Source organism: Mobula birostris, chromosome 2 (assembly GCF_030028105.1).
Source record: "Mobula birostris isolate sMobBir1 chromosome 2, sMobBir1.hap1, whole genome shotgun sequence".
In the NCBI taxonomy this organism is placed as follows: Eukaryota; Metazoa; Chordata; class Chondrichthyes; order Myliobatiformes; family Myliobatidae; genus Mobula; species Mobula birostris.
This window is the reverse complement of record NC_092371.1, coordinates 83,336,563-83,357,192: the sequence shown is the minus strand read 5'-3', so window position 1 is coordinate 83,357,192 and position 20,630 is coordinate 83,336,563. Positions and strand designations below refer to the sequence as shown.

General features: G+C 44.3%; 1 protein-coding gene across 4 annotated transcripts in view; it reads right to left on the bottom strand.

Annotated features, from left to right (window-relative positions):
* The window catches only part of uqcc1 (ubiquinol-cytochrome c reductase complex assembly factor 1), a 185,901-nt gene extending 171,493 nt beyond the window's left edge, over window positions 1-14,408 (bottom strand). For 3 of the 4 annotated variants that reach the window (XR_011883227.1, XR_011883226.1, XM_072244118.1), the window contains exon 1: window positions 14,301-14,408. Coding sequence is in view for 1 of the 4 variants with exons in the window: in XM_072244118.1 (XP_072100219.1) it covers window positions 14,301-14,318 (18 nt within the window). In the remaining 3 variants the exon portion in view is untranslated. Of the gene's footprint in view, window positions 1-9,290; window positions 9,400-14,300 lie in introns of all 4 variants that reach the window. The other variant, XM_072244125.1, reaches the window with a different exon arrangement.
* Between the last annotated feature and the right edge of the window lie 6,222 nt (window positions 14,409-20,630).

Genomic DNA, 20,630 nt, shown 5'->3' with positions numbered 1-20,630 from the left:
GCAGGACTTTCTAAACCACAAAATATTTCCTCATCATAGGTCACAGATAATGTAGCTATATAATAAGAAATTAAACCACTTTACACCAGTCAGATTATTACACACAGCATAGAGCAGGGCAGTGATGATCTGAAATGTTCTGCCTGACAGTGCGATTGAGGGAGTAACCTTAAAGGCCTATTCTGTAAATACTTGAAAGGGAACATTTATTGAGCTCCAGGGAAGCAGCAAGGGAATAGCTGCAATGGGATAGACACAAGGACAAAAAGCTGAATGGCCTCCTCCTGGGCTGCACTGTTCTCAGAAATAGATACAGGTTTTCCCCACCATCCGAAGGTAGAGCGTTCCTATGAAACAGTTCATAAGCCGGAATATCGTAAAGCGAAGAAGCAATTATCATTTATTTATATGGGAAAATTTTGTGAGCGTTCGCAGACCCAAAAATATCCTATCAAATCATGCCAAATAACACATAAAACCTAAAATAACAGTAACATATAGTAAATTGTCACGTAATTACGCCCGGCGCGTAATTGTCGGCCCAGATCAGAGGCGGTTGCCGATTGCATCGCCTCTGATCTGGGCCGACAATTACATGTCGGGCAGCACCTAATTAATTAGCATGCTTATTTCGGCTTTTTTCTTAAAGATGTGCTGTGTGCCTCCCGGCTACCGCTGCATTCTCCGCGAATTGGTATCTGTCCACGGCCTGTGGGTTGGGGTGGTGGGACACTGGGGTATCGTCTGTTTCCACTAGGGCAGGCAGCTCATCTTCTCCCATGACTGCCCGCCTCAATGTCGAAGGTCGAGGTTCGTCGTCTGCTGTGGCTGATGTGGAAGGCTTGCTTTACTGCTGAGCCTCGCGCATTTTTCTATCATACAGTTGTTTGTAAGCACTCAAACTATCCTGCAAATATCCCCTAAACCTACGTACCCTTTCAAAATTAAAGTTGTACTTTATCATTGCAGCGAAAATCTCACGCAGTTGCTTCACGTTCAGTTCGCTACTGCATTCGGTTTCGATTGTTATCCTTTCCTCTTCCAATTGCATCAGCTCTTCATCTATCAGTTCTTGGTCATGGGATGCCAAAACCTCCTCAACATCATCTACGTCAACTTCCATAAGCTAAACTCACTTTGTCCTTACTTTGTTCACCACGATCGAAACGCTTAATTATGTCTAGTTTTACGCTAAGTGTAACACCCTTACGAGCTCTTTCAGGCTCTTCCGATGCCTTAGAACTCATCTTGGAAACAGCTGCTCACAGGCACATGTTTAAGCAATGCCGGCGAGAATGCAGATCCGAATCCGGGGGAGAGCGGCTGCTCGGGGTGCACGCTGCCTTTTATCGCGCCCTGATATTTTTCGTAACAGTGAAAACACCTTCTGTTAGCGAAAACAGGGAACTAATGTAGGTCTTTCGTAACAGTGAGGTTTCGTAAAGTGAACATTCGAAAAGCGGGGGACACCTGTAGTCAGTGACAGTGCTCCCTAACTGACCACCAGAATGTACAATGCATCTGGGAGTTGGAGTCAGGATTAATTTACTTATTACAAGTGTTGCATTTTTAGTGAATAAAATTGTTACTTTTTTTTCTTGTAGCTTTACTTTTCCTATTCTTGCATATACAGGTATTTTGATATAATTAACTATATACATGTAATTGCTCAGTGAATTTTCTAGTAATTGTAGTATAGCTGATTCTGTATTTTTCTAGGGAAGGGGTTCCCAACCTTTTTTATGCCATGAACCAATACCATTAAGCAAGGGGTCTGTGGACTCCAGGTTGGGAACCCCTGATCTACGAGTTTCAGTTTTTCTGCAGCAAGCAGCACACCACCTGAACGTGGCTATTCAAAAGCTTGGAATGTCTTATTACTTTTCTAGTTTGAGATAGCTTTTAATATAGGGTGACCACAACTTACTTGTCATGTCTTTTCTTTGTATCCTTATTACACTTAATAAACACCATAATCACCAAGTTTTCTGCCTCATCTTTGACTTCTGAAGAACTCATCGGGTTCCAACACAAAACAGGAGCAGGCCACTTAGCCCACTGGGTCAATGCCAGCTCCCGGCTGAGCCAGCTGAGCAGTTCCATTCCACAGCTCACAGACAACCCTTTGTGCAAAAAAAAAAGCACATCTATTGTTTCAAACGCACTATGTTTGATGGAGGTTTGGTGGAGTAAATAAATACTAACTCTAATTATCCCACATACATCAAAGCATACAATAAAATGTCTTGTTTTGCGTCAATGACCAACTCAATCTAAAAGGTCCCGAAGGTAGCCTGCAAGTTGCCACACTATCGACACCGACATAGCGTGCCCACAACTCACTTACCCAAATCAGTAGCTCTCTGGAAGGTGGGAGGAAACCGGAGCAACCAGAGGAAACCCACCCGGTCATGGGAAGAACCTACAAACTACTTACAGACAAGGCATGGAACTGAACGCCAATCTTACGCTAACCACTACACAACCAGAAACAACTCTTCCCACTGGCAGGAGGTTGGTAACTGGAAGATATCGATTTGAAATAATAGGCAAATAAAAACCAAAAGCAATTGGAGATGTTGGGATGAAAGCATGAGAATATCTAAAAGCACTGCTGTTGGGGCCCAGAAATTCAGGTGATTTATGGGAATTATCAGACCAGTGAGTAAGTTGGAGTGAACTGTGGCTGTGAAGGTTGGAAGGCCCATCCGCGGAGAGACATGTCTATCCACCAACAATAAACTGTCGTGTTTTAAAGCATTGAGAAATGCAGCTTTCCACTTGATCAGTCCCAGTCTAAAAAAAACAAATTTCTTTGTGACTTCAGGTCCCACGTAGCTCGAGTGCTTTTGAGACATGTGAAAGAAGGGAGATATGAGCATCTGCCATACTGGTTCCAGGTGGAGAAACAAGGTATATTTAACAAGGTTTGCAGGATAGTTGTAAAGTAAGTTGGAATTGGTTTATTACTGTCACATGTACTGAGTTACAGTGAAAAGCTTGTTTTGCATACTCTTCAAACAGATCAAATCATTACACAGTGCATTGAGCTCGAACAGGGTAAAACAATACCAATGCAGAATAAAGTGTAAACGCTAGAGAGAAAGTTCAGTGCAGGTAAAAAATGAGGTACTCATGCCTGATATGCCTGCTTGCGCTCAGGGCAGCGATGAAGGTCCTCTGTCACTGTCTGTACTTTGCCATCATTGTAGAAACTTGTTCTTGGTGGTGTTCAGGGCTGCCTTCATCGTGCCAGTAGTTTCCTCTCAGTTTTCACTACTGTCAGCTATGCAAGTCCCAGGTGGAGACTCAGAAATACTGTCACACACGATGTAGAAGGATTCTTCATGATTGTTTCTCTAATGGTTTTATTTGACCAGTCAGGATTATTAGCCCTGAGCTGAACCCCTGAACTTGAAGGACCAGAGGACCACTCTTAGACTGGTCTTTACCCTTTGACCTGTTTGGCATTGGTAACCCTAACAAGAGCCAAAGCATAAAGTCCAGATGCAAGCCAACATAGCTCTCCGGGTCATTGAAGCATGCAAGCCTCCGTACGAATGACAACATTATGGACCCTTGGAGGAAACAATAAAGTGCAAGGTTTTAACAAGGTAGAGTATGATTGTGTAGATTATACACCCATTTTATCAATAGTCCTGAATTATAGAGAAGCACAATGCAGATGACAAGTTCCAGTCACAGGAGTAATCAGTTCTGTTTGGGGAAGCTGGGAAAAAGTCACTTAATACAAATAGGCTGCTGAGCATTTGGCAAGGGCGCTCATTCCAAGTTGTGCAACCAAGCCTCAGGGTAAAGTTGGTTGCACTAACATCCAGATGGCTTTGTATAATTTATATATAAACTGTCTCTCACAATTCCGTGACTACCAGTGCTTATTTACAGATACAGTGTAGAACAGGCCCTTCCAGCCCTTCGAGCTGTGCCGCCCAGCATCCCACCTAGTTAACCCTAACCTAACCACATGACAATTTACAACAATCAATTCACCTAGTAACTGGCACACCTTTGGACTGAGGGGGGAAACCGGAGCACCTGGAAGAAACCTATGTGCAAACCTACGTTTCAGGATATATATTATACAGTATACATTTCTGTGACATTAAATGTACTATTGAAACCTATTGAAACAGGAAGGAACGTACAAACTTTCTTACAAAGAATGCCAGAATTGAACTCCACCCTCTTGAGTTGTAATAGCATCGTGCTAATCCCTATGCTACCACAGCACCCCAACTATTTCTGTTGCATTGAAATCAAAGTCCAAAGTAAATTTATTACCTAAGTACATATATGTCACCATATACAACCTGAAATTCATTTTCTTGTGGGCAATTCACAGTAAATACAAGAAACACGATAGAATCAATGAAAGACTGTACCAAACAGAATGGACAATGTGCAAAAGACAGCAAATTGTGTAAATAAAAAAGAAAAATAATAATAATAAATAGGTAATAAATATTGAGAGCACGAGATGTAGAATCCTTTAAAAAAGTTGTGGAAACTGTTTAGTGATGGAGCAAATGGAGTGAAGTTATCCCCTCTGGTTCAAGAACCTGATGGATGAGGGGTTCCTGAACCTAGTGGTGTGAGTCCTGAGGCGAGGCTCCTGTACTTTGTTCCTCATGGGAACAGCAAGAAGAAAGCCTGACCTGGGTGGTTGTGTTTGTTTCTGAAAAACTGCGTGATTAAGCCTTCAAAAATCAAACCCTTTGATTTTCATTGCCTTTATTTTTAGAAATGCCCATTGTGACACCAGTTTAGAAACATCCAAGACATCGTGGTACATTGACATTGAATTATTATTGTAATGTAGGAAACATTACAATAATGATGCTGGTTTAAGTATTAAAAAAGCACCCAGGACAAAAGCACCCCATCACAGAAACCAATTGTGCTGTGTTGTGTGCAATCATACTTAGGTACTGTTTGGATTGGATTCTCCAGTGACTCACAGGGACTTTGGAATGAGCACCAGACTGTCACAGGCAGAAATCCACCAACCTGAGCTGCACATAATCACCTGCAATATAGCCAGGTGCCAGAATTCATGGCTGGGATTCCAGATTTTACAGAGCATGTAAAATCTACGTATTTTATACGTAGAGTGACATGCTTTGATACAGAAGGCACCAACAGGAAAGTTGAAGGTTAGCAAAATGAATAGCGACATTTAAAAGGAAATTGGATGAATATATGAAAGCAATTTCCAAGACTCAGGGGACACAGATCAGAAGACTGGGCTTGTACTAAATGGGTAGCTCTTATGTCGAGCCAGTAAGAGGAAGAAGGACTGAATAACTTCCTCTTACATAACAGCTTGTGCAATATAATGTATGTTCCATTTTCCTAAAAACTGTAGAAATTAGTCTCTACTCTGTGTACCAGATTACAGGGTTAGCGCACATACAAATCTGCATGACCATGATCTGCATACTTTGATTCATAGCATCATTGCAGCAAGGGACAAGACCACTCAAACCTTCCAATTCATACTATAAGACTGAGTAAGTTAGGACTGTATTCCTTGAAACGTAGAAGATTGAGGGGAGACTTGATAGGGGTACACAAAATTATAAAGGACTATAGATAGGGAAAATGCAAGAAGGCTTTTTCCACTGAGGTTAGGTGGGACTACAACTAGAGGTCATGGATTATGGTGAAAAGTTTAAGGGAATCATGAGGGGAAACTTCTTCACTCAGAGGGTCATGTGAGTGTGGAACGAGCTGCCAGCACAAGTGGTGCTGCATGTGAGCTTGATTTCAATGTTTTAGAGAAGTCTGGATAGGAACCTGGATGGTAGGGGTATGGAGGGCTATGGTCCCAAAGCAGGTCGATAGGAGTAGCAGTTTAAATGGTATGGTATGGACTAGATGGGCCGAACGGCCTATTTCTGTGCTGGACATTTCTATGACTCCCTGTCACAATGCTTCACCCAGAGGATGAAACTTGGGAAATTTCTACCCAGGAGGGTTGTGCATGATGTATTCATGAGTGTATTCAAAAAAGGTTGATGGATTTTTGGATCTTAGGGGAATTGAAGTCTGTTTGAGGTTAGTGTAACAGGGTGGTGAGCTAAAAGACCAGCCGTGACCTTCACAAAAAGTTGGAGCATTTGTTTCTGACACTAAGGTCGTCAAAAATTAGCCCTTCCAGAAAAAGCAGGAACGTTTGTACAATGCATTTTCTTGCAAATGTGATCCCTGAAATTTGATCTCCATAAAGGTTGGCAAAAACTTCTGATCCTTGCCTGCCTTTAGAATTTCCAAAGATTGCGTTAGTATTCTGTGGTGATCGTGTTCTCACAGTTTTCAATCATTATCATTTCCAGATTTAATGTTAAACATCACAATATGGCTTTCATTTTACTGAAGCCACAGTATATCAGCACATATTTCAAAACTACACATGGAACAGGGGTTCCCAACCTGGAGTCCACAGACGTCTTGCTTAATGGTATAGGTCGATGGCATAAAAACGGATGGGAAACCCTGACAGGGAAGAATGGCTATGGAAAGCCACGGTTTATCCGAGAAATCTCTGCAGTACTGAGAAATCATTTGAACTTCATTCCATTATCCAGTTAAATGCATGTACTAACCGAGAGGGTTGTAGACCAATCCCTCAATTGCTCATAGTTCAATAATAAAGGATCCTTCCTAATTGCTTCTCAGTTACACTGCCTATTATCTATTCACTGTGGAACATTAACCAAATGCAGTTTTAATACTAAAACCCTCCAGGGGAATGCCGCAGAGAAAATTCTAACAACATTACCAGAAAGAAGCTAGCCAGGGGCTGGATACGACTTGCATTTGACTCAAAGCCCCATCACCTCTCGATTACATCCCCAGGCAAAGGAGGCTCTGCCTTCATTCACAGATACGCACTGAGGTGGCACAGTAGAGTAGTGGTTAGCACAACACTTTATAGCACCAGCGACTCGGGTACATTCTCAGTGACCACATGGATTTCTTCCAGGTGCTCCTGTTTCCTCCCACAGCCCAAAGACGTAACAGTGGATAGGTTAATTGGTCATCATAAGTCGTCCCGTGATTAGGCTGGTGTTAAAATGGGGGTTGCTGAGCCGCGTGGCTCAAAGGGCTGGAAGGACCTACTCTGTACTGTATCTCAATAAATAAAAGATCCTGTGGCACTATTCAAAGTGGTGAAAGAGGGCCATCTCTCAGTTGCTGGGCAACATTTATCACCTAATTTACATCATTATCAAGTTAATAGTATGTGGGGCTTGTTGTGTACAAGGATTGCCATAGTTCCTACTTCATAGACAGAAATACTTCAATAGCTAGGGTGGAGGGCCATCAGATAAGTACTAATCTTTTCTCAGAAAATATAATTATTCGGTTCTGAACTGCAGTGACATGGAGGCAAACCTGACAGTGAACTTGTGCACCAAAAACTAAAGTGTTGTGTGGTTGGTTCCTGTATAGGTTAAATGTTGACACAGATGTGAAGAGAACTCCCTCCTGCTTTTGAACAGTGTTGTGGCAATCTGGCAATCACTTGAACTTCACCGATTCCCCTCCGAGGATTGTCACTTCGTGGTGGTAGACAGGCTTGAGAGTTCCAGAGTTCCTGTGAGTGAGGCCATCTGGAGTAAGGTCAAGAACGATCCAACCAAGACCTCAATGGTGGAGCTGGCAGAAGATGATGGCACATCACAATGGCAGTGAAGGATCCCCAGTCATCTTTCATGCTACGCCACCGGATCCTGACCCCGATCTGTCAAGGACCATGTGGTGACTGTTCGCGCATCAGCCACCCCATGTTAAACAAAGCCAAGCACAAGTATTCTCCATTAAAGGCAGAATATGTTCAAGGCAAATTTATTTTCAAAGTACATATATATCACCATATACTACGCTGAGATTCATTTTCTTGTGGGCATTCACAAAAAGAAGAAAGAAACACAATAGAATTAACAAAAAAAAATCACGCAGGATAGAGACAAACAACCAGAGTGCAAAAGAGCACAAACTGTGCAAATACAAAAAGAAAATAACAATAATAAATACAAAAGCAATAAATATCGAGAACACAAGTTGTAGAGTCCTTATAAGTGAGTCCATGGAAAATACAATTATTCGATTCGGTGGCAAACAGGTCATTGCTGGGGTGAATGAAGCTGTCCCCGTTGGTTCAGAAGCCTGATGGCTGAGGGGTAATAAGTGTTCCTGAACCTGCTGGTGTGGACCCCAGAATGGCCACTACAGCCTGAGGACTCCACAACAGACAACCCCTCAGAAGATATTAGACTTGCACTACTGCCAGCACCCGTCTCTGCACTGTGCCACTAGGTGCAAGTGTATGTAACAAGAGAACTCCGGCTCAGCAGGCCAAAGTGGTTAATACTGGTTCCACAACTAGTGATTCTGTATTGTGTAGCCTGAGCAACTGTGTTCATTTGTCACCACTATGTTACAATGCCAATATTCTGCCCGGCCACCCCATCATGCAGATTCATTTATTGATCACGTGGATATTGAAACATACAGTGAAATGTGTCATCGCATTAACAAACAACACAACTTGAACATGTGTTTCCCCGTTCCTTTCCAATCCTGATGAAGGGTCTTGGCCTGAAACGTTGACTGTTTGTTCATTTCCATAGATGCTGCCTGACCTGCAGAGTTGCTCCAGCATTTTGTGTGTGCTGCTCTAGATTTCCAGCATCTGCAGAATCTCTTGTGCTGAGGATGTGCTGGGCGAAGCCACAAGTGTCATCACGTACTCTGGCACCAACACAGCATACCCACAATGTTCAACAGACCAACATAAGCAGCAACAGCAACAAAACAAGCCCCTTTTCTCCCTCCCATAGACACACCTCCAAGCCTCCAATGGACTCGCAGATATAGGGCCTCAACTTCCAGATTCACTGACTTCATTCTTCAACCTTTGGGTTCAGTATTCAAGTATTGATCCCAAGACTCGCCCATGGCGGGACCCCAAACTCTGGACTTGCACGCACCTCCAACTGCAAGACTCACCAATCAGAGGGAGGGGTTACCACCCCACATGCCACTTCTGATCCTGGGAGCGTTGTGACCAGATGTCAGACGCAATCATTTTTCCAACTTCGTTAAGGCTTCTGAATGACCATGCACATCCACAGAGCAGACTCAATGCAGGAGCAGAATGGCCGAATGGTCTGTTTATGTGTTGTGAAGTATTCCTAACACACAGTCAACATTCACCCATCTAAATTTACTCCCTTTACACTGGCAAATCCCTGGTAACTTACCTCGGTTCCATCTGAGGTCAGCTATGAGGGGAATGCTTGGTGGAGCAGCTCCTGGGCTATGGGGCCACATCCTGTCCCCAAACTGAAGAACATTACTTCGCAAAAACATCTAAAAAAAACAATCTGATTCAGTGCTAACGTCAGCTCCCAACTGTGCTATCAAATCATCATCATGTGCCACGTTGAATGAACTCGGCCTTTTCTCTTTGGAACGACAGAGGATGAGAGGGGACCTGACAAAGGTGTATACGATGATGAGAGGCATTGATCGTGTGGACAGCCAGAGGCTTTTTCCCAGGGCTGAAATGGCTAACATGAGGGGGCATAGTTTTATCGTGCTTGGAAGTAGTTACAAGGGGGATGTCAGAGGTAAGTTTTTCACACAGTGGTGGATGCGTAGAATGCACTGCCAGCGAAGGTGGTAGAGGTGGATACAATAAGTTATTTTAAGAGACTCTTAGATAGGTACATGGAGCTTAGAAAAATAGAGGGCTATGCGGTAGGGAAATTCTAGGCAGCTTCTCGAGTAGGTTACATGGTCGACACAACATTGTGGGCCGAAGTGCCTGGAATGTGCTGTAGATTTGCTGTGTTTCTACATGCTAGAAATCTAGAGCAAAACACATAAAATGCTGCAGGAACTCTGCAGGTCAGGTAGCATCTATGGAGAGGAATAAACAATCAACGTTTTGGTCCAAGACTCTTCTTCAGGACAGCAGAACAAGCCCAGTTTCTCCCTCTCACCCACCCATGCACATATATATCAGGACATCAAGGAGAAAATTCTGATCTAAGTAATGACATAGGGTCTTTTATGCCTACCTGAAAGGCATACAAAGCCTTTCTTTTAACAAGTTCATGTAAAACCTGGCACTGAATGTGTGATGCACTGAAGTGTCAGTGGAGGGTCAACTAGTACGTCTCTGAAGTGTGCTGAACTGTAATGGAGTTGGTGATTTGCCCATGACCTGCTGATATGACCCCATAGTACAACACAAAAGATCAAAAAGGTACAGTGAACATTTACAAGGATGTTACCTGGTCTGGAGGACCTGGGTTATAAGGGAAGATTGAATAGGTTTGGACTTTATTCCTTAGAATGTAGATTGAGAGGAGATTTGATAGAGGTATAAAAAATTATGAAGGGTATAGATAGGGTAAATGCAAGCAGGCTTTTGCCACAGGTGTTGGGTGGGACTACAACTAGAGATCACCTGTAAAGGGTGAAAGGTGAAAAGTTAAGGGGAATACGAAGGGAAACTTCTTCACTCGGAGGGTCATGGGAGTGTAGAATGAACTGCCAGCATGTGGTGCATGTGAGCTTGATTTCAAGTAGAGGTTGGATAGCTACATGGATGGTAGGGGTATGGAGGGCTATGGTCCTGCTGCAAGTCGATGGGAATAGGCAGTTTAAATAGTTCGGCACGGACCAGCTGAGCTGAAGGGCCTATTTCTGTGCTGTAGTTTTCCGTGACTCTATACATGTCAGAGTAACGCTATTACTGCACAGCGACTGGGCTCCATTCCCCAGATCTCTGTAAAGAGCATGTTCTTCCTATGGGTTTCCTCCAGTGGTTGGGAAATTGTTGGAGTCCGTTATTAAGGATGAAGTTTTGGGTATATTTGCTTGGATTTTCAAAAGGCATTTGACGAGGTACGGCAGAAGGCTGCTTAACAAGATAAAATCCCATGGCACTACAGGAAAGATCCTGGCTGACAGGCAGAAAGTGGGAATAAAGGGGCCTTTTTTATGTTTGGCTGCCAGTGACTAGTGGTGTTCCTTAGGGGTCAGTATTGGGACCACTACTTTTCACATTGTTTGTCAATAATTTAGATAATGGAATTGATGGCTTTGTGGTAAAGTTTGCAGATGATATGAAGATAGGAGGAGGAGTAGGTAGTGTTAAGAAAGCAATGTGATTGCAGAAGCACTCAGACAAATTGGAAGAATGAACAAAAAAGTTGCAAATGGAATACAGTCGTTGAGAAATGTATCACAATGCATTTTGGTAAAAGGAACAATAGTGCAGACTATTATCTAAATGGGGAGAAAATTCAAACATCAGAGGTGCAGAGGGACTTAGGAGTCCTCATGCAAGACTCCCAGAAGGTTAACTTACAGGTTGAGTCTGTGGTAAAGAAGGTAAATGCAATGTTGGCATTCATTTCAAGGGGCATACAATATATAAAAAAGTGATTATGCTGAGGCTTTATAAGACACTAGGCAAGCTGCACTTGGAGCATTGTCAACAGTTTTGAACCCTATATCTCAGAAAGAATGTGTTGTCATTGGAGAGAATGCAGCAAAGGTTCACGAGGATGATTCCAGGAATGAAGGGGTTAACATATGAGGCGCATACAAGGAGGTACATAGCAGACTGACAGCAAATGCTAAAGTAGTGGTGGTTGGTGCTGTGCTAGGTTGCCTAGTGGGTGGAGGTGTTGCTCAGCCTTACTGCTTGGGGAAAGTATCTGTTTTGTGTGCGGTGGTCCTGGCGTAGATGCTATGTAGCCTCCTTTCTGACGGGAGTGGGACAAACAGTCCATGGGCAGAGTGGGTGGCATCCTTCCTAAGGTCACTGGTCCTTTTCCGGCACTATGCTGTTGAACCCCCAATTTCCTTGGCTGCATGAGTCTAGAGTAAACAATCTCCGGTCTCACCAAACTCGTGAGACTGACTATGAACCTGGGCGTTACACTGTATATATGTCCTTGATGGTGGGTAGGATGGTGCTGGTAATGCGTTGGGCAGTTTTGACTACCTGTTGTAGTCTTTCTGTCTGCCACAGTGCAGTTTCCGTACCATGCAGTGATGCAGCATGTTAGGATGCTCTCTACTGCGCAATTGCAGAATGATGTGAGCAGGGGCTTTGGTGAGCTTTCCTGATTGTGTTCCTGTCCAACGGGCCTGTGCCACCCAACTACAGCCATGTGACCAACTAATCTACTAATTCATAGGTCTTTGCAATATGGGAGGAATCCAGAGCACCTGGAAGAAACTCACAGTACGGGAAGAATGTATGAATGCCTTAAACAGCAATGGAATTGAACCTGGCTCACTGGGGCTGTAACAGCATTCAGCTAACCTGCCACCCAATTCTGTGCATTCTGGGGGGATATTCTGTTGATACATTCACACATCTTCAGCACAGCTTTCAATACCGTGAAGCAATAATAGATATTCCTCTATGTAACAACATCTGCAACAAAGTTGTGAATTTGGCATACATTCAATATATGAATCTTTATTTTTCTATTTAAAAAAAGTGTGCCACTCCACACATAGAAAAACAATATGCTAAAATATGCATAATACCTTTACCCAACCTTTTTAATTTGCAAAATTTCTCTTAGAATTTTTTTTGAGGAACACATTGCTTTTCTAAATGGATGAAAGACTGCATGACTCTAAAAGAAATAGTGAATAGTTCATATGTGCTTAACTCTAACAACACAAAGCTATCAAACACCCTGTTCACCGCCCTCCGTCCCTCACTGACGTATTGTTGCTGACATGTGTGACATCATGTGAACACACAGCAATTACTTAACAAGATCCATTAACAGCACCTCACAAATACACAACCCCCTACAGTAGCAGTGAATAAGAACAACCTCCAGCAACCAGTTTAAAATTCCTCGGCGCCATTTAGCCAGAAGGTGGTGAATCTGTGGAATTCATTGCCACAGACGGCTGTGCAGGCCAAGGGTTTATTTAAGGCAGAGGTTGACAGGTTCTTGATGAGTCAGGTTATGGAAAGAAAGCAGAATGGGGCTCAGAGAGATGATGGATCAGCTATGATGGAGTGGCAGAACAGACTTAATGGGCTGAATGGACTAATATTGCTCCTATGCCTTCTGGTCATCACATCAGAGAATCTGTCCTAAAACCAACAGACACAAGTGCCACCAAAAAGGCAGCACAGCAATGCCTTAAGACATAGAAGCAGAATTAGGCCATTCAGCCCACAGAGTCTGCACCATCACACAATCATGTCAGATTTATATTCCGTCTCAAACCTATTCTCTTGCTTTCTCCCTGTAACCTTCGAAGCTCTTACTAATCAAGAACTTATCAACATCCTCTTTAAATATACCCAATGAATTGGCCTATGCAGCCATCCCTAGCAATAAATTCCACAGATTCACCCCCTCTGGCTAAAACAAAATTCTGCTTCACCTCTGTTCCAAAGGGGCTGCCTTCTGTTCTGAGGCTGATATCGCTGGTCCTAGACTGTCCCACAATTGGAAAGATCCTCCCCATGTCCACTTTATCTAGGTCTTCCTTAAGCCCACCCAGCAAATATCTGTTCATAGTGATTTACAGATCACTTCCTCAATAACCATCACAGAGGAATCAATAGTTCTACTAGGTTCATCACATTAATACTCTTTGCCCCTACTCTCTGCCTCAGCTCCTCACCCTCCTCTTACCCTCTCCCCTCACTCCCTCAACTCCATCAGTCTGCAGACTCTCCAACTGCCTTCTCCTTCCCACTCCCTACCCCCTCACGTACCAGAGAATAACCCCATGACCCCTTCTTCCCCCCACTTACAAGACTACCACCCCGTCCTTCACCCTCCATTTCCTTCCTTCACTTCAATCCCCTCACGTGAACGTCCCCTCTCTCCTTCCCTTATCAGAGATCCACCCTTCCTCAATCATTAAAGGACACCCTCACTCCCTCCGTCCATCCACTTCTCCCTCACTCACCAGTGAGCCGCCATTCCCTTTCTCCTCTCCATGCCTTCCCACCTCTCCCTCTGCTTCCTTCACCATCCTCCTCACTCACTAACCAGCGAACCCTCCCTCTCCTGTCAGAAATCCAGTCCTTCCTCAATCATTCATTTGAAGACACTCCCTCAGCAGACGGACACCTCTCACTCAATCCCTCAGCAGAGGGATAAAACTTTCTTCCACCCTCACTCCCCAGTGAGCCTCCGCTCCTTTCCCCCTCCCTCATTCACCAGAGAACCTCCACTCTTTCTCCTCTCCCTCCCCTCACTCACCAGGGAGCCTCCACTCATCCCCCCGCCGATGCTGTCCTGACCTTCCCCTCGAGTTTCCGGTCCCCAACTGTTCCAGTCCGACTCTGAGTCGAACACGGTGCTCTCCGCTCACTACTCCGGGTAACTGCGGAAAACATGGAACACTAAACGAACGTTCCCACCCCGGCACCAGCGGAGTCCGCGCAGTCCCCGCAGGCCGTCCCAGATGGGAGTGGAAGCAGCCCCGGGGAGAGCAGGGGACTCCGTGGGAATTATCACATTCTGGAATTGATGCAGGAACAAATTGTAATTGCACAATCTTATATTTTAATTTTCTTTAAAACCACATTGTTTCTGAATTAATGGTTAATAGTCACAAAATCCTTTGTTTTTTCTTTCCAAGAGTTTGCTGCATTAAAGTAAACCGAAATTCTAAACCAGACAAGTAGGTCACGTTCATTTCAACATAGGGAACATTAGGGAGTTATGTTGGTTATTAAAATATTTGCTGGTAATTCATGCGTTAACATTCAGTGGGGAAGCATTTGCCTCAGGCAAAGGTGCATGTTGGAGAACTAAAATGTGGCTCAAAACAGTCAAATTCAGCAAGATCCTTTGACTTAAGAAACAAATAAAGTAGAGGGAATATGAAAGGAAGAAAGATTGCGGCCTCCTCTCCATTGGTGAGACCCGACGTCGACTGGATGACTGCTTTGTCGAGCACCTTTGCCTTATCTGCAAGAAGCAAGATTTCCCGGTGTCCAACCGTTTTGATTCCGATCGCCATTCCCATTCTGAGACGTCAGTCCATGGCCGCCTTTACTGCCACGATGAGGCCACTCAGGTTGGAGGAGCAACACTTGCAACCATGCAGGCAGCCTCCAACCTGAGGGCATGAACAACAATTTCTCTAACTTCTGGTAATGTATACCCACTCCCCTTCCCGCGCCTTCAATTCCCCACTCCAGCCTCTTAAATGTTCTCCTCATATGCCTCTCTCCCTCCCCTTGCTCAATGATCCACTCTCCTTCAGGCTGTACGGAAGAGTGGGAAGATAATCGATCAGAGTTACAGGGAAGTACAGTAGTCACCCAGAAGTTGCAGGAGGCGAGTAGCTGGGTGACTATCAAGAAAAGGAATGGGACAGTGAATAGGCAATTAGAGCAGAGCACACCTGTGGCCATTCCCCTAAATAATTACTATGCCATTTTGGATACTGTTGTGGGAGATGTCCTCCAAGGGGAATGCCACGGACAATGGGTTGCTGACATTGAGCATGGGTTCCTGGTGCAGAAGGGAAAGAGGGAGAAGAGGGGCGTGGTAGTGATAGGGGACTCAATAGTCAAGCGAACAGACAGGAGATTCTGTGAACGTGAACGGGACACCCGGATGATATGTTGCCTCCCAGGTTCCAGGGTCAAGGGCCAAGGACTTCTCGGATCCCATCCATAGCATTTCGGAGAGGGAGGGAGGGCAGCCAGATGTCTTGGTACATATTGGTACCAATGACATGGGAAGGAAAAGCAAAGAGGTCCTGAAAAGAGAGATCTAGGCAGAAAGCTGAGAAGTAGGACGTCCAGGGTAGTAATTTCTGGATTGCTGCCCATGCCACATGCCAGTGAGGGTAGAAACAGGATGATTTGGCAGATAAATGCGTGGCTGAGAAGCTGGTGTAGGGGGCAGAGCTTGGATCATTGGGAACTCTTCTGAGGGAGGAGAAAGTACGAAAGTGATGGGTTGCACCCGAACCGGAGGGGGACCAATATTCTTGCGGCAGGTTTGTTAAAGCTTTTGGGGAGGGTTTAAAATAATTTGGCAGGGGGGCTGGGAACCAGATTGAAGGAACTCAGACAACAGGAATTCCACAGATGCTGGAAATTCAAGCAACACACATCAAAGTTGCTGGTGAATGCAGCAGGCCAGGTAGCATCTCTAGGAAGAGGTACGGTCGACGTTTCAGGCCAAGACCCTTCGTCAGGACTCAGGATAGGATGGATAGTAAGAAGGCAAACGTAGTGTGCAGTCAGACTGTCAGGAAGGGCAGGCAGATGATAGGACAAAATTGCAGCCAGCAGGGTGAGTATCAGTGCATTAGGGATGCAGAATCAAAAAGGGTAACAAATACAGTACTCAAAGTGTTATATCTCAATGCACGGAGTATAAGAAATAAGGTGGATGATCGTATTGCACTTTTACAGATTTTTGGGTATGATGTTGTGACCATCACTGAATCATGGCTAAAGAATGGATGTAGTTGGTTGCTGAATGTCCAAGGTTACACATCGTATCGGAGGGATAGGAAGGTAGGCAGAGGGGGTGGCGTGGTTCTGCTGGTAAAGAATGACATCAAATCAATAGAAAGATGTGACATAGAATCAGAAGATGTTGAATCCTTGTGGATTGAGTTAAGAAATTGCAAAGGTAAAAGGACCCTGATGGCAGTTATATACAGGTATCCCAACAGTGGCTGGGAGGCGGGCCACAGATTACAATGGGAAATTGAAAAGACGTGTCTAAAGAGCAATGTTATGATTGTCATGGGAGATTTCAACATAGACATTGATTGGGAAAATCAGGTTGGCAATGGATCTTAAGAGAGTGAGTTTGTTGAATGCCTATGAGATGGCTATATAGAGCAGCTTGTCCTTGGGTCTACTAGGGGATCAGCTATACTGGATTGTGTATTATGTAATGAACCAGAGATGATTAGGGAGCTTAAGGAGGCAGTGATCACAATTAGATTGAGTTCAACTTGAAATCCGATGGGGAGAAAAAGACATCTGACGTAGCTGTATCACAGTGGTATGAGAGAGCAGCTGGCCAAAGTAAACTGGAAGGAGCTTCTGGCAGGGATGACAGCAGAGCAGCAATGGCGTGAGTTTCTGGGAAAAGTGAGGAAGGTGTAGGATAGATGCATTACAAAAATGAAAAAAAATACTCAAATGGCAAAATAATACAAATGTGGCTGACAAGGGAAGTCAAAGCTAATGTAAAAGCAAAAGAGGACATACAACAAAGCAAAAATTAGTGGGAAGACAGAGATTTGGGAAGCTTTTAAAACCCTACAGAGAGCAACTAAGAGAATCATTAAAAGGGAAAAGGTGAAACATGAACACAAGCTAGCAAACAATATCAAAGTGGATAGTAAAAGCTTCCCAAGTATGTGAAAAAAAAAACAGAGATGAGAGTGGATAGAGGACCACCAGAAAATAAGAATGGAGAAATAATAATGGGGATAAGGAGACGGCAGATGCACTAAATGAGTATTTTGCACCAGTCTTCACTGTGGAAGACATGAGCATTGTGCCTGATGCTGGAGTGTGTGAGGGAAGAGAAGTGGATGCAGTTACTATTACAAAGGAGAAGGTGCTCAAAAAGCTGAAGACCTAAAGGTGCATAAGTCACCCAGACCAGATGAACTGCACCCTAGGGTTCTGAAAGAGGTAGCGCTAAAGTTTGTGGAGGCATTAGAAATGATCTTCCAAAAATCATGATGTCAGAGGACTGGAAAATTGCGAATGCCACTCCACTCTTTAAGAAAGGAGGCAGGCAGCAGAAAGAAAATTATTGACCAGTTAGCCTGACCTCAGTGGTTGGGAAGATGTTAGAGTCAATTGTTAAGGATAAGGATACGGAGACGGGACAAGATAGGACAAAGCCAGCATGGTTTTCTTAAGGGAAAATCTTGCCTGATGAACTTGTTGGAATTGTTTCTGGAGATTACAAGTAGGATAGATAAAGGCGATGTGCAGTTGATGTTGTATATTTGGACTTTCGGAAGGCCTTTGACAAGCTGCCACACATGAAGGTGCTTACCAAGGTAAGAGCCCATGGTATTACAGGAAAGTTACTGGCATAGTTAGAGCATTGGCTGATTGGTAGGAAGCAGTGAGTGGGAATAAAAGGGTCCTTTTCTGGTTGGCTGCCAGTGACTAGTCGTGTTCCACAGGGGTCAGTGTTGGGTCCACTTCTTTTTATGATGTATATCAATTATTTAGATGATGGAATAGATGGCTTTGTTGCCAAGTCTCCAGGTATATGAAGTTTGGTGGAGGGGTAGGTAGTGTTGACGAAACAGGTGGGATGCAGAAGGACCGAGACAGATTAGGAGAATGGGCAAGAGAATGGCAAATGAAATATAATGTTGGAAAATGCATGGTCATGCACTTTAGTAGTGGATGTAAAGGGACTTGGGAGTCCTTGTGCAGAACACCCTGAAGGTTAACTGCTCTTGCAGGTTGAGTCGGTGGTGAGGAAGGCAAATGCAATGTTAACACTCATTTCAAAAGATCCAGAATACAAGAGCTGGAATGTGATGCTGAGGCTTTATAAAGTACTGGTGAGGCCTCACCTCGAGTAGTGTGATCAATTTTGTGCTCTTCATCTAAGAAAAGATGTGCTGGCATTGGAGAGGGTCCAGAGGAGGTTCACAAAGATGATTCCAGAAATGAAAGGGTTATCATACGATGAACGTTTGATGGCTGTGGGTCTGTACTCGCCAGAATTCAGAATGATGAGGGGGAATCTTATTGAAACCTTTCGAATGTTGAAAGGCCTAAACAGAGTAGATGTGGAAAGGATGCTTCTCATGGCAGGCGAGTCTAGGACAAGAGGGAACAACCTCACGATAGAAGGGCATCCATTTAAAACAGAGATGCGGATAAATTTCTTTAGCCAGAGGGTGGTAAATCTGTGGAATTTGTTACCACAGGCAGCTATGGAGGACAGCTTGTTGGGTGTATTCAAGGCAGAACTTGATAAGTTCTTGATTGGACACGGCATCAAAGGTTATGGGGAGAAGGCCAGGGAGTGGGACTGAGGAAGGGAAAAAAGGATCAACCATGAGTGAATGGTGGAGCAGACTTGATGGGCCAAATGGCCTGTTTCTGCTCCTATGTTTTATGGTCTCCTTTCAGATTCCATCTTCTCTAGCCTTTACCTTTTCTATCTCTTACCTCCCAGTTCTTACTTCATCCTCTCTCCCCTACTCTTTTGGCTTCACCTTATCATCTAGCCGTCCTCCATCCCCTCCCCCGCCTTCTTATTCTGGCTTCGTCCTTTCCAGTCCTGATAAAGGGTCTCTGCCCAAAATGTCGACTGTTTATTCATTTCCACAGAAGCTGCCTGACCTGCTGAGTTCCTCCTGCATTTTGTGTGTGATGTTCTGTGATTCCTACAACTGGATCTCCCGGTGACCCTGGCAAGCCGGTGTAGCACTCTCTGAGGTGTTGATGTCGTCGTCAGAATCCTGGGAGGCAAGCTGTGCACAGCAAGCTCCTGCAAACCGCAATAATACAAAAACAAAATGTTGTGCATACTGGAAACGTGAAGTCACTGGGAAGGTTCAGCGGGAATAGTTGGCTTTATTTCTAACTGTTCTCAATTCCAATGAAATGTCAAACAAACTTGCCTTTGCTTGTCTCAGGAAATTGTAGAAAATTTAGCACAAGGGGAGGCTAATTACCCCATCCCTTCTGTGCTGGTTAAAAAGGAGCCACTCTGACTAATCTCTCCTTCCAGAATCAGCTCTAGAACCCTGAGTAATTCAAAATTCGAAGCACACTTATTATTGAAGTATCTATACATTATACAACCTTGGGATTTGCCTCTTAACAGGCAGATGCAAAACAAAGAAACAAAAAAAGTCTGAATAAAAGAAGGCCATCAAACTCCCAATGTGCAGAGAGATAAGAAAAATCATGTAAACAATAAACAGAAGCAAAGAGTGTTCTGAACAGAATTCTACAAAGACTGTCCTGTCCACAGAGCAGTGAACTGAACTGGCCCATCCCTTGCTTCAGGCCTTGACGCCCTGAGACACACAAACACACACACACCACAGATACACTCACACAATGCTGGAGAAACTCAGCAGGTCAACAGGTCAGGCAGCATCTGTGGAGAAAAATAAAAAGCAGATGCTTTGGACAGAAACACTTCATCAGAATCATGTATGCCCCAGTTCTTCAACCACACTTCCAACTAGTTCAGGGTAGCGTTGGGTAGTGGGGCAGCGATACGTCTCTACCAAAGGGGGTATAAGGCACTCCTTCCCTCTGCTAGCCTGCAGGTCACCCTTGGCAAGGTGTAGCACCTGCTTGCCCACCCCCCCCCCACCGATCAGGGTCACATGAAACTGTGGGAGCAGGTGGTGAATGATCGTATGAGCGGCTGGTGTATATCACAAATCCCGGTTATGCGACACTGGCGCCAGCCGGGAATGAAAGGCTTATCATATGAGGAGTGTTTAATGGTCCTGGGACTGTACTTACTGGAATTCAGAAGAATGGGGGAGGGGGGATCTCATTGAAACCTATCAAATATTGAAAGACCTAGATAGGGTGGATATTT